This window comes from Parasteatoda tepidariorum, chromosome 2 (assembly GCF_043381705.1).
Source record: "Parasteatoda tepidariorum isolate YZ-2023 chromosome 2, CAS_Ptep_4.0, whole genome shotgun sequence".
Taxonomy (NCBI): Eukaryota; Metazoa; Arthropoda; class Arachnida; order Araneae; family Theridiidae; genus Parasteatoda; species Parasteatoda tepidariorum.
Genome location: NC_092205.1, coordinates 40,023,842 through 40,039,287, shown reverse-complemented (window position 1 = coordinate 40,039,287; position 15,446 = coordinate 40,023,842). Strand labels below are relative to the sequence as shown.

The 15,446-nt window shown below is 27.7% G+C and overlaps 1 protein-coding gene across 4 annotated transcripts in view; it reads left to right on the top strand.

The window, feature by feature from the left end:
* The window catches only part of LOC107439499 (fragile X messenger ribonucleoprotein 1 homolog), a 41,268-nt gene that overhangs the window by 4,132 nt on the left and 21,690 nt on the right, over positions 1-15,446 (top strand). For all 4 annotated transcript variants that reach the window (XM_016052124.3, XM_016052129.3, XM_016052125.3 and 1 more), the window contains exons 2-6: positions 5,157-5,209; positions 10,050-10,155; positions 10,448-10,602; positions 11,553-11,618; positions 14,914-15,007. In XM_016052124.3, coding sequence (XP_015907610.2) covers positions 5,157-5,209; positions 10,050-10,155; positions 10,448-10,602; positions 11,553-11,618; positions 14,914-15,007 — 474 coding nt within the window. The remainder of the gene's footprint in view (positions 1-5,156; positions 5,210-10,049; positions 10,156-10,447; positions 10,603-11,552; positions 11,619-14,913; positions 15,008-15,446) is intronic.

Below are 15,446 nucleotides of genomic sequence, written 5' to 3'. Positions count from 1 at the left end.
TTCAGAACAAGGTTACGACGGCGATCACGAAGTTAATCCCATTGAAAATAATCTACAAGAAACGATTTCAAATCGCGAAGGTGCGAAAACGAACATGTGATATAACGATATAAAGTCTCAAAAGTGATACTGATTCTACCGCTCATCAGTCAAGGCCGTCTCAACATAACGAAACAATATCGTCTTCCACAGCGCGAGTTGGCATCGGAACGTAAGAGAAAGTCCTTGCGTGTATCGCTATATCGCTATATCGTTATATCGTCTTCTTCGTCTTAAATCAGATTTCTGATGCATCGCTTGGAATGAAAGTTGCTGTATCGGTTTGCCGATATAGGCGTTAAATCGATATGTCGCGATATATCGATTTATAGCCCAGTCCTATTTATGATAGATTATATTTTTAATAGATAAAAAATCTAAAATCTTATTTTTTTGCTATACATCATCGGGGGTCTGTCCAAGTCAAATTTACTACCGTTTACCGGTACCTTCACAATTCCACTTTAGGAAAAACTTCTGTTTCACAATACTTTTTCTTAAAATTTTATTTTTGTGTCTCTGAAGAAACGATAAATCCATATTTTTATCATATTTTGTGTTGATTTTTTAATATAAATTTTTAATTTTAACAAATATGTCTTAAATTTTCACAAATTATGTCTAAATTTTCATAAAATAGGTACCTCTCAGTAAAACCTAGACAGGCCCCTGATCATTTTCTAAAACTTGTTGCTTTATGTTCCGAAAAACTGGTGGAAAAGCGAAATTGGAAGAATTGAAAATACTTGTTTACTTTGTCTTAGTCCATGAGTTTTGTAATGCTGATTTTTTTCGTTTTTTAATTATATTCAGGCAAGTTAAGTTCATTGTTTTTTCAAAACTTTGTCTTAATGGAGCGTTTCTTATGAACATTATTCTTTTACTGCCTCTTTTTCTTGTGCGGTAAGACATATAGCTTAGTAACCTGGAAAACTGTGATTCTCAAGTATAAGGTTGTATTTCCCCTGTCAGCAAAATAATTTGTGCCCTCATTGGACCAATATTCATGAATCTTGGCTCAATAAGGATTCGAAAGGCTGTTATTTTTCCAATATTGGCCATTTAAAGAATTGTCAGGCCAAAATAGGCTATTTTAGGACCAATATTGAAAAATCTAGGCACCCCGATATTGGTACCTTGGTGCATGTTCTTATATAGGACCCATATTTAACTAATTTTGAGCCCAACTGGGACCAAGGTAAAATTGCTGCTGGGGCAGAACTTTTGTTTCTCTTTTGACTTTTTATTTTATCAACATTTTTTAAAAAGCGTTTCAAATGAACTTTATTTTTTATGGTCACTTTTTTTCTATAAATACGACATGAAAAATTAAGAACTTTTAGCATAAAAAGTTTCGTTTAAAACTTAAGAACAATTTTTGTTTCAAAAAAACTTATGTTTTTGTAATTTTATTGTGAGATTTAAGTCTAATAAAATCCCTCTTAATTCTCTGCAAATAAGAGGGATTTTATTAGATGTAAATCTTCACTTTTTCTCGAAAATATGGCAATTGGAAAACTAAAATGCTTAGTTTTGAAATTTTATTGTTTATTATTGTTTTTTCCCTCTTCGCCACACTAATACAGCTAAGTTTTAATTTTTCTCAATAATGATCAAACTTATTTTTAAACAAAAAATAATATTAATTGATGATTTAAAAAAAAAAAAATGTTATTCAGCTGTTTAATGTTCTGGGTATGGAAGATTTTTTTTTTGTGGAACTTTCTGTATTTGGCTGTTCGGCCAAATCATTATTTGTTACATTCCTGTTATAAACTTTATTTTACATTGTAATGTGGTGTAAAAAAATATGCTTTAAAATATCAAAATGCAGATAATTTTATTCAAAATGGGGTCATCGCTATATATTGTGAAAAGATAAACTTGGCTAATCATGACTTTAAAAAATATTGACTAATATAAATACTATACTATATGAATATAAATACTATATGTCCAAAAATATGAGCAGATTATAAATACTGAAAAAATACCGACACGTAGCTAATGTTGCCCAGCGAATGAGACACACAATCAGGGTTGGCGAGTTTTTGATAATTGGTGGTTTTATCCATCATGTAAAAAGCCCTTTTGGCAATTTTTTACTTTAAGTTCTCTTTTTGTTTTGACAATTGCTGCCAAGAGCCTAAATTTTGGTGTAGAAAATATTACATTATTAAAAATACAATTGTGAAAAATTGCAATTTATCCAATTCGTTAATTTGCTAGATTATTGAAAATAGAAATACAAAATCAGTCAGTTTAATAAAAACACTTAATAATCTTATTCATTATATGTAAAAACAATTTTCATTTACTCCTTTTTAAGTCTTACTTTCCTGAAGCATGCACTTGAAAAAAAGAAAGTTTTGAAGCTCTCTGTGCTTACAAGTTCATTTTTCAGTTTTGTATGAATAAGACCGAAATTTGAAACTATTCCTTCATTGATACTGAGCTGCATAGACTAGAATGTAGACATTCTTAACACTCCGTCGGGCGCGTCTCGAACATGTAACTAGGAAATTCATTCTAAATATTAATAGTAATTTAATTAATTGATAGGTTTAAAAAAATTAAATAATTTAAACAAACATTTATATTTTTTGTAAATTATAGTTAGTATAGTTTTGTACTAATCAGTGAAGTAAGCAATGTTATTAACATTGGTTCACCAATATTGAAAATATTTATGCAGGAGTTCTGAGAATTCTCAGAGCTTAATATCCTTTATGAACTAAGTTCTTTTTGGATCAAAATTCCCCTAAAATATTAGCACTTTATTATTTTTTTTTTACATGAGAAATTTTTTTAATTTTTGAAAATTTTTAAGTACAATTTTAAATTTATTTGAATTGATTTCAATTTCATTTGGTTTTCTAAATTAGTGAATAAATGAGCATCTGTGTTATTAAACAATAGAAATCAAAATATATTGAATTAGTAATAATGTATTAAATTAAATTTAAGGTCCCACTAATTAAATTTAAGGTTAAATTTAAGGTTATGAATTTAAGGAATTCAAACTAATAAATACACAAATTGAATTAATTTTCTCAAGGCTGCCTGAATTCCTTCCAAAGACTTATTCCTGCAGTCATATTCTGCTCTTCTAAGTATAGCTAATAACTAATATTGATAATCAATAAAAAAAAATTGTATGTTGACATCAGAGAATTACTTGTGGATACTCAATTTTACTTAAACTAAAAAATTTGCCTAAATTGTTATATAAAAGAATTAAAACCCATGTTTTGATTAATAATAGTTATTAGAGTCACCTGGGGTAATTCCTGGTTAGCAAGTTTCTAGGGTAATTCCTGGTCACAGTCATTTTTATGTTTTAAGAACACTTCACCAAAATGAAAAAAAACAAACAGAGGTTCTCTGAGCTATCCTCATTGGAATTTATTACTTAATGAGTTTATTGTTTATTTATTTTGAAAAAAAAAATCTTTTTGAAATGGTTTGTTAAATTTCTGTGAAAGAACATTTCCCTTAGTTATGATACATTTTTACAAAAATCTTGGTCACAACTAAAGTTTTAAATATATTTCTTTTTTCTCTTTTTGGTTGAATTGTAAACTACTTCAGTTCCTGAAAAATAGTTATGGATTTACTATTATTATTTTAAATAATTTACAGGATTACACCAAATACTGCCCCATGTTCCTGGGATAATTCTTGGCCAATACTGTTCTTACCATTGTTATTTGTTACATTGTTATTTTGCCTATTGCCATATTTCATTTTTTAAAATTATCTGCTACTCTTAGAGCTTTAACTGCAAAGTTATCTAACTACAGTGTAACGTTCTTACATGTTAATGGTTAATATTGCTGTTATAACCAATAATGATTTTCTGAAACTAGTCACAGAATGTGACAGTTATTACAAATGTACAATTTAAAATTGTGTGTTGTAATAAGATCATAATATAATTTAGACAGTGCTAAAAAACCAAAATGACATTATTGAAATCAGTAGCAACAATTACTAAAAAAACGATTGTGAAATAACAATTTTACGATGGGCTAAATGTGATATGAAATTTTAGCATCATAGTATTCAAAAATCAGTATTTTTGAAAACATGTGGCAAATACAGCATAATTGATGTAATTCTAAACTCTTGTGTGGTTGTAAAATCTCGCTCAACTCAATTATATTACAACCAAATTTAATATAATTAGAGAAACAAGCAGCCTAAGCACAGCCCTAGTTAATTTTTCTTTTGTTATAAATTAGAATTCATTAAGGCACTCATAGAGGATGTCATGTTGTCTTTTTTTGATAAAAAAGTAGCCTCATCTAATTTTATTTTAATGAAACATGAAAGGTTCAAACGAGAAAAGAACTTTATTTTTAGAGCAATGATTTTCTAATTAAAAAAAAAGCTTTTTCTAATCAAGAAAAGCAATTTGCTAAAATAATCTAATTACAAATGTTTAGATAGTTATGAATACATTCTTCATTGTGCTCCAAATGTTCTTATTCTGCACTAAATGTCCATCTTTACAGTTATTTTTAATTAGAATTTAATTAATTGTTAATTGATAGAAAATACTAAATTCAATGTTCCTCAGCTTTTCAAAGAAATTTTAAAGAAAAAAAAGTTTAAATAAGCTAGAAGAAAAGTTTTTTTTAAAAAAAGATTTAATTTTTATTTCTTTAAATGCGATACGTGCATTTTTTGGCTGTAGTAAAAGCATTGTCTATGTCCAGTGCTAAAGTTTAGGTTACAGAACAAGAAAGAAATGGTTCCAAAGCTGAAGTTGTCCTGATATACGTTAATAGCATGCCCTATTTCCTCTTATTTCTATCTTTTAAATTCTTATTAAGCTAGACCTTTAATTCTGAATTTAAGAATGCAATTAAAAAAATTCTTTTTAAATTTAATATTTCATTATACTAGTTCTTTATAGTGCTGTGCTCCTGAAATTTGATTTACATGGTTTAAAATTGTAATGTATATAAAATTTGTTATTTAGATATTTTTTTTTTTTAAATAATGAGTCTAAAAGTAACTAAGATAAACATATTCTTTTATAATTATAAGCCTGATTTAAGGTTTGATGTAGGTATAATTTTATTGTTTACTAATTTTCTTGATTTTTATAGGCTTATATCACAGATGTTCATGAGGATGAAGTCACTGTTGCATTCGAAAATGAGTAAGATTTGTTTTCCTACTATACTTGCTTTTTTTAATTTTTTTAAACTTAAAATATTTGCTTAAAATATCAAAATTTATGACTTGTAAAATATTTTGTAAACTTACCAGCATGTTTGTATTTATGTTTAGGGAGGGCATTTTTTGCTAGAACTCAAATAAAATATGGATTTTTTCCCCCTGGTTCAATTATTATTTTTAAAGGAACTAAAAAGATAAATATGTTTGACATGTCTCCAAATTTCCTGATGGTAGTAATTACCAATTTAAAAGGAATATGGGCCTGATAGCTTCAAATTTCACCAGCGAGCTCTTAACAATCAAAGAAGCTGTCGCTCTCTACCTGAATGACTCGAATGTCTCAGCCCTCACTGACAGGCTAGTGATCCTTTCTGGCTGTAAATCGGCCCTAGAAGCAATTATTAAAGGTGACTTGAGCATCACCTCTGCCGTAAATGTAATGCTTGAGAGTCTGAATTGTGGGAGAAAATCATGTCATCTTCAGTGGATCCCTGCACACGTCAACATCGAGGGCAATGAATGTGCCAAACGATTGGCCAATGAAGACGATAACACCATCACATTTGCAGATGCAAATGCAGCGGCCAAAAAAAGACTTCTGCCTCACACCTTTAAGAAGACATTTGTCACTGACTTCAACTGCCCTAGAGCCTTGAAATCGGTTATAGCAAGTCTTAGAACCAATCATTTCAGAGGGATAAAATTCTCCCGGTCAAGACCAGGACATACGTTCCCTGCCGAAACTGCCCGGATATCATGTTGGTACCAAGACTTTCGAGTGCCCCGCACACACAACACATGTTTTGAAATTGGGACAGGTACCTACAGGGTTCCTACACGGTCAGGAAAACCTGCAAAGGTCAGGATATTCTAAAATTAAGCTAAAAAGTCAGGATTTTTCTTACATATTCATAAAGTTAGGAAAATGAAAAAAACTGTAGTTCATTCAAAGACTGACAGGCAAAAATAAAGTTTCATGGAAAAATTCAGTAATTCAAAATGTGTAATTTCCTCATAATAACATTCCTCTTTCCCTGGTAGAACCTGTCCTGTTAGCGATTTTCCTCCTGTTTATTCAATGATAAGGAATTTTTGCTAGGTTTGCTAGGTTTATTGCTCTTTGTGTTGTGTGAATAACTGGTTTACAGACAATAGTAGCTGAAACAACAGCAGAAAAATCAAAAAAGGAATTTTTACTGTTTTGTGATGCTGCCAAAAAAAAGATGAGCAAAAGAGTTTCTTAGAGTTTAATCCACAGCAAAAGAGATTAGATCATTTTTCTCGAAATATTTGCACGGAGAAAAAAAAATTTGAAAATTTGTGGGAGGTTATAAAAATTGTTCTTATCCTCCCTCATGGTAACGCAATAGTCGAAGGGGGGTTTTCAATCAATAAAAGCTAATTGGTTGAAAACCTCAATGAAGACTCTATTATTTCACAAAGGCGTGTGTATGATTATGTTTCATTTATAAATGGAATAAAAAACATAGACATTAATGAAAAAAGGCTAGATGCTGTAAACGAATCTAGAACAAGATTGAGACATGCATTAGAAGCAAAAAAAAAGAAAAACGTAAGAATAAAAAAGCTGAAATTTCTAGAAAACTAATAAAAGAAAAGATAGATGATTTGAAATTCAGAAAATCTAAATTGACGAAAACTGCTGCAACAGAACTGGATGTTCTTGATTCAGAAATTGTCAAACAACAAAATATGTTGAGAAATATTATATAACATAGGAGCCCCTGAGTTTCTCCGGAAGCTTACAGTATTACAGAAATAAATTTAAAAATACTGAAAAAAAAAAATATTTTTGATTTTATTTTTCTCACAAGTTGCATAATTTTTCTATCTGAATTTTTATTTGTATATAATTAACTTTTCTTGACTTTTTTCCCCTTTATATTTCAATATTATCTTTTAAAAGAAAAGTCAGTTTGAAGTGAATTGGTGATTTTTAAAAATTAATAACTTAATGTAACAAATGTTCTAGTATATTTTAAGAGTAAAAATTATTTGAGGATACTGATACATATCTCGCAGATTTGATTAACCCTTTATATCCTGATGACACTCATGCATTTGGTTCCACTTAACATTAAATAAAATAATATTTCCATAATCCAACAGATTTTCTTGATCTTCTTAATTTAAATAGTTTTCGTATCTAACTACAAAAACACACTAAAAGTTTAATTTAATCATGATAATTAAAAATGTGTTTCACAAGTTTTCTGAAAATATATTTTGGGATAAAGTGCTATTACCCAATTCCACTTTAATATATAAGTGTTTATCCTATTCAATATATGATACTTATGACTAAGTAGCATATTATTACTTATTGAAACTGCAACGTTAAAAGCTTTGTTGGAGTGGGAAACGGCAGGTCAGGAATTTTATAGTAAAAGGTCAGGAAAAACCTGCAAAAGTCAGGATATTGTTTTCTCAAAATAGTGTAGGAACCCTAACCTATTTAGGACAATCTAAGAGCTGTTCTCTACAGTCAAGAGGTGCCGAAGCTGGCAGCTGCAATAGTCCAGACTTGATATTATCTGAAAATCCATGGACACGAAAACATGTCACCAAATTTTAGTTGTGCTCCTATCTTGTTTATCTCAAGTTTTATTTTTTGGCCCAATGCAGAGATTTTATCCTAGAAAAAAAAGGGAGGTATTTCTCACCTTTTTTCAAAAGCAGAATAAAACTTCTTCAAGTTAAGTAAGATTTCTATAAATTTAAAAGAAAACAAATCGGCTTCAAAACAATTTATTTCCTCAATTATTATACAGTTACAAACATTTTTAACATTTTCTGTTTTTTAATTCATTAAATAATTCGCATCATCAAATGAAAAATATTCTGTAAAAGAAATTATTCAAGGAGTATTCTCTGAACTAATAAGAATATTTAAACTGAAAGCATGTTATACAGTAAAACCTCCGAGACAGACCACCTCTTTGTAGTGACATCCTTTATATGGGACCACTTTTTGAAGGCACAGAACTTTTTCCATAGACTTTGTGTTGAATAGGAGAGACCATCAAAACCTGTCCCAGCGACCGAGCAAACCTCTGTGCCAAAAGCAGAAATGGCTAAATTAATAAACCAAATTGAAACAAAAAATATAAAAACAATAAAAAGCGAAAAAATATTGAAATGAAAGGTTGAAATTAATTTTTTGTCTTTAATAGTTAATAAGTTTAAGTGTTAAAAGTTAATTTAGAAAAAAAAAGTCTTAGAAAACCTAAAATCTTCTCATCTTTTAAAGCTAACTAATTTTTATGATAAAAAATTGAATGCATACTTAAACATGATTATTTATTTAAAATAGTTCTATCATTCATAATTGGTAAATTTCTTTTTACACATAATTATATCAGTAGGTATAATATTTATTGTCACTAAATTTTGATCATTAATCTTTTTTTCATGATGCCATCACCAGTGGCATTTCCTTACCAAAAAAATGATAATAACTGAAATTAAAACTGTTTGTGAGAAATCCTATTTCGATAACATTTTGAAGTCCATGGAGGTAAGTCCCAAAAATGACCAACCTCCATTAACGTCCATTTTACTGTGAATCAGAGAGTGGTTGTTCTCGAGATTCTTCATTGTTTTAATTGTCCCCACACTTACCCACTCAGCTCTTCAGACTTATTTAACTTACGACTTATAAGTTAACTATTTTAACCTATAAGTTGAGACTATTTTAACTTATTTCTTTTTTGAAAATGTGTAATCAGTAAATGTGTGTTATGTGTAAAATCAGTAAATGTGTAAGAACTAGATGACGTTTAGTTTCACAATTTATGTTATTTTCCTCATTACTGAATCAGAGTTTCGACTTATTCTATTGGACCTTATTATATCTTGTTTAAAAATGAAATTGAAGGAAACCAACTAGTTCTTAACTAGTGATCCCAGTAACATGCAAAATATATCCAAATCACTAAGCTTGAAAATCATGCACAGTAAAAACTTAATACTAATCCAAATTGATTCAGGCCATTGAAAATTAGGATTGTCATTGGTATTTCCCATAATTTTTGTTGATGAAGTCAAAGGCAAGGCTTTTATTTCTAATTGTGTTAATTGTTGCAAATTTTATTTTTATTTTTATTGTGGCTAAGAGATGAAGGGATTTCAAAGTTTTCGTTTCTGACACTAAAAACCTTGTAGACCTGTTGTTTATTTTCTTACGTTTTGCTAGCCTTATTCATGTGAGTTTGGATTCATTTTTTGTTGGTATCATATTGTGTTATGCAGTATTTATTTAAAAGTTCTCCAAAATTTTTCCTTTTCAGGCTTCAATTCAATATTTCTTGTAATTTTTAACTCTCTTGTATTTAATTATGACTATTTTTCATTTCTTATCTCTTATTTTCTTTGTCTTGAAGCAAAAAGTTAATGCATTTGCAAAGTAACTGCTCTTCTATTAGCTTACAAACAAATCTAACTGCTCAAAATAATGAAGCTTCATAGGCTTTAAATTCAAATTTTACTATGCTATTAATTGAAAGATTTCCTTTTACATTAAAATTTACTCAAGAAATTTAAAGAGTAAAATGGAATCTTAGAGCATGTTTTAGAGTGCTGAACTACTTAAAATCCAATCTAAATGCTATTTTTATTTAATTTAAGGGAATTTAATTTCTGTGTTTTATTTTATAAGATGCTTTTAACTAATATTTTCACATTCTCCTAGTTGGCCATTGTCGGAGAATCACTGTTTTAAACCCTGTTTTTTTTTTATAATTACAAAAAGGTGTTTTTATTACTGCGTTGCAGTGACTAATGAGTGTATTTTACTATAGATGGCAGCCTGAAAGCAAGTTCCCATATCATCGTGTGAGGCTACCACCTACAACACCTAAAGATGATAAAGCTCTAAATAGCATGACTGAGGGTCAGGAGGTTGAGGTATGTTTGTAATTTTTCTTTTATTAAGAATTCTTAGAACGATTAGCTTGGTAACTCTTTTTTGTAGGTCTTTTTTTTCTTTCTTATGCTATTTATTTATATGTTCTCCATATTTTTTGATCACATCTGCTAACAAAACTATTACCTCAAGTCATTTTTTTTTTCAGTGAAAAATAATGCTTTAAAAATTTTCTTGTTTCAATTGGTATTATCAGCAAAGTGTTAATTTATTTTTTTTGTGACAATTGTTTTCTTTTTTAAAATTATTATAGATGTTCTAATTTTTTTCCAGGTTTTTTCTCGAGCTAATGAACAAGAGGCTTGTGGTTGGTGGCGTGCTTTGGTAAAAATGACTAAAGGAGATTTTCATGTTGTTGAATATTTAGGTTGGGAGACAACGTACACAGAAATTGTACCCAGTGACAGGTTACGTTTAAAAAATACTAAGTAAGTTGCACTAAGTTTCATAACTAAAATGTAAATAAAATTCATTAGAGTTCTGATTATCTGCAAGTTTTAGCAGAGAGATTAAAAATTATATTTCATGGTATCAATCACGATCGTGGATGTGTAATTATTTTTTATTTAGTTTGTATGTGCTATTTTTTTTCTTTACCATTGGTTGTTTCAATGATTTATACATTGAACAAACATTTTTGTTGTATGTATAAAATATATTCACTTTTATAAAAGAATTTTAAAATTATTTTTTGTGTTTCCACCTTATTTCCAGAGTCTTCAAATTGTCTGATTTTTGATTTCCTGGTGTTGCCACCCAATCATATAATATAAATTCTTCAATATATTTAAATATATTGAAGCATTCATTATCGAAAAATATTAATTAAAAATGTTTGTTATGACGTTTAAATGCAGAAAATTCTTATTGAATTTAGGTTAACCTTTAATGAAGAATTAATATAATTTTTTTATTAAGAGTAATATTTTATTTATGTTTAAGAAAAGCAGTGAAATAAATTACAAAAAAATACACATTCATAATTGAGTAATTATTTTATAATAAACTTCTTGTTATGGACACAAACTGCTATAAAAATTAACTATGTAATGAAAAAAGTAAAACAAATAAACCTACATATTTAATAAATTTTTTCTCTTATTTTGATCTGTAGTTTTGTATCAAAATAAATGCTGTATAAAATAAACAAATAAAGTGCTTATAGTGTTTAAATAAATAACCCAATTTTACATTTTATTATTCAAGGAATGCTCTAGTTTTATAACGTTTTTGTCAATATCTTCTGAAATAAACTTCTAATGTTAACATTTTGTCTAAGTTATTTTGATTTTAAAAATTCATATTATGCCTTTCTTCATGTGTTAAATTTGAAATGTAAGTATTGTTCTGTTTTTCATGTATATACATGTTTTTTTAGTCAGCCCATCACAAAAGGCACATTTCATCAGTTCGAGATTCCTGTACCTGAAGATGTGCAAGAATAGTGAGTTCTATAAATCTCTTTTCTCAGTTTCATTTTTTATCTGTTTCAAATTAAAAAAAGTTTAAAAAAAATTGGTTTCAACCACTTATAAATAAAATAAAAAAAGGAGGCTAGAATGAAAAGGCTTGCTTTTATCAAATAAAAATATTAAAACAGAGTCTGTTAGTTGTCCTGATTTTTCTGATAAAGGATATTTTGTCCTAATTTAAATGAGTCATTTTTTGCCTTATAACGTACGAAGTCCAATACAGTGGGAGGAAATAAGTACCTGGAGAGAAACTGATAAATTAGGTTATTTTTATTTCTTATGTATATGTATAAGAATCTATCATTAATGAAAGGTTAGATTCTTAAATTTAGTGAGTTTTTATCATTTCATTTCTTAAGCTATCTCCATAAGTCTTCAGTATATAAATCTATATTTTATATTTATTACTCGATTCTGTTGGCTAATTTTATTGGAGTATTTCCTTATTATTAAATTGGTATTTAACATACGTTGAAATTTTTGCCCTTTTAACTATCTTGCAACTGAGTTTTGTGTAAGCCATTTAATATCAAACCAACCAAATTTTCTTGTTATACTCAGGATCTGGTTGAATTATAGCTCTCAATGAACAAGTCAGACAGTATATTTTTAAGAATGTACTTAAAATTTTTCTACTCATTTTGTCATATTTTAAAATTTGAAACAGTGGAATACGTTATTGCAGTTCTTAAATACGTTATACGTTCTTAATGGTGTTGTATGTTCTTAAGTGGGGTTCTGTGGAACCCTAGGGTTCCATGGAAGGTTCACAGGAGTTCTAAGATTAATTCTTAAAACCAGATTAGTGATAATACCTGAGATTAAATTCTTTAAACCAGAAATGATTTTAAAAACCTGTAATATATTTTGCAAACAAAAAACCAACAATTTATTAGATATTTTGGTTATTGTTGTAAAATTAAGTGAAATACTAATTAAAAAATTAAACTTAAAAAATTTTTTTTTTTCCTTCAGTAACTATTGAATTAATTATCAAAAAGATATCTGTTTATAAAAATTTTTACATCATTATTTCTCAATTTTTCAATTCAAAATTAAACTACCTAAAATGAGGGATTATGCTTCTCTGATAACCATTATAATAACTGTTCATTTTCGAAAACTATGATTCAGCATACTTTATCCAACTAATGCGTACACCCAAAACTAAATCATATACCAGGGGTCTGTCCAGGCCGAATTTACTACTGTTTAGTTGTACCTTCACAAATTCAACTTTAGGAAAAACTGTAGTTTCACAAAATATTTTTTCTTAACATTTTATTTTTTTATCCCTTAAGAAACAATAAATCCATATTTTTGTGTTGATTTTTTAATATATTTTTTAATTTTTCACAAATTATGTTTAAATTTTCACAAAATAAATACCTCTCAGGAAAGCCTAGACAGACCCCTGTATACCATTACAGACCTACAAATTCAACTGTTTATTATAATTTTGGTTGATAAAACATTAACTATAACTATAATTTTGCAACTATAATTGGTAACTATAATTTTAATTGATAAAATGATGACACAAAAAATTTTATTCTTCATTATTATCAAAATAAATTTTTTAAGTATATTTTGCAGCTGCTAATTTCATTTATAAACTCTTCGGCTGCTCTGAATATTCGGCAAAGTACTATTTAGAGAATTATTTTTTGACCAAGATTTTTTGGGAGAAAAGTTAATAGATTTAATAAAGAATAATCTAAAATCGTATTATTCTATACATTATTAGAAATAGCTTTTAGGCATATTTTTTAAGTTCTAAACTTGCTAATTTATGTTCTGAAAGACCATGGAAAAGCAAAATTTGAAAAATTGAAACTAGACTACTTTATACTGAACCATGAGTTTTGTAATGTTAATTTTTTCTTTTTTAATTATATTCAGGCAAGTCAGTTACATCATTCTTTCAACACTTAATTTGTTTAAAATTGAAATGTTTTTTTTTTCTTTTCATTTTTGCTTGTTTTTCTGTTTTAATTGAAGTGAAGCATGTTTGGAATTTTTTCTAATAGACTTTGTTTTATTATTGTCTCTTTTCTTGTAGAGTAAAAGGTAATTAGTAACATAAAATACTGTGATTCTCAACTCTAGTTATATCTCAGAACTAAAACCAATTTTTTTTCTGTTTCTCTTTTGATTTTTTTAAATCAGCATTTTAATTATGACCACATTTTTTAAAGAGCGTTTCTAATGAACATTATTCTTTTATGGGTCACTTTTTTCTAAGCATGAAGCAATGGGAAAAAGTTAATTTTTCATTTAAAAATTAAAATGGAAAATTAGAATGGAAAATTAGAATGTTTATCTTTAAAATTTTCTTTCAAAAATTAAGATTGAATTCTATTTTTTCTGTTTTGCTATTGTATAAAATATTTGTTTTTATGATAGCGCTGCATTTTAACTGCGATTTTAATAATCTCTTTTTAATGTTTTATGGATTATTTTTTTACGAAAAATATTATTTTAGCATCAAAGTTTTATTTTTTGGAATGAAGAGGATATTTTTCTATAGTTCTTTTTTCAACTTTACATCTTCAGTTTTTTTTTTTAAATAGAATTATATATTGAATTATCTTTATATATTGAATTATAATATTGAATTATCTTTATTCTCTTAAACATTTAAAGTTTTTTTTCTCTTTACCCATACCAACAATACAGCTAAGTTTTGATTTTTGATTATTTTTCAATAATGACTAAACTTATTTGTATATAAAAAATAATATATATTAATGATTTTTTAAAAAAAAAAGTTTGCTGTTCATCGACTTTTTGGCCGAATATTTGGTTTTTAGCTGTTGGGCCAAATCACTATGCGTTACATCCCTAAATTAAATATATAACATGTGGCAACTAGGAGTTGTGGCATTACATTAATAATGTGTTTTTGATGATATCCCATTCTCTACGGCTAGGCATTCTCCCAATCTTTCAACCTAGTTTTTCTCCTTTCTCATCATGTCAGGCATTATGTTTAAAGGATATCTTACTGTGCTTGTTTTTTCTCTCCTTTGCTTATTTATTCAAATTGAAGAAAAAATTTAAAAATTTTGAACGACCAAAAAATTTTAGACTATTATCGTCAAGTTGACCTAGTCCTTGTCGAAGGAAAATTAAAAGGTTAACGTTCCCAAATTTATTTTGAACCTATAATTCAATTTTATGTTATATCATTTTATAAGTGGGTTTCAATAACTTAAATACTTTAAATTTATATTTTAACTTTATATTTTAAATTAACTTTTTCAGTTCCAAAACTGAGTCAGCCCATAAAGAATTTAAGAAAGCTATTGGTGCTGCTGTTTGTAAATATAATGCAGAAAAGAAAAGCCTGCAAATTATAGTAAGTATAAAGTACAATATTAAATCATTACAAATTTTGTTGTAAACTTTAAAATCTGGTTGTTTATATGAAAGTTATTAGGTTTACAAGTCTGGATATTGAATTTTGAGCATTACATTTTGACTAAGATTGCCAAATTAATATTCATCTTTGACTTTAATTTTTCATGTTCATTATTCTTTGATGTAACAATTTGTTATAAAATTGCCCTGTATTAGAAATTTTTTTAAAAATTATTTAGTTATTACCAACTCAATTAGTTATTACCAACTCAACTATATCCAACTCAATTCCTGGTGTCATTGTTTGAGGTCAGTTCTTTTATTCATGAAGATATTTACTGGTAGTAATTTTATTTCATCAATTATTATTGATGATTTTTAGCTTCGAGAAGCAGACCCTGTATTCCACTATTAAAATATAAAGATTTTGCTTTCTC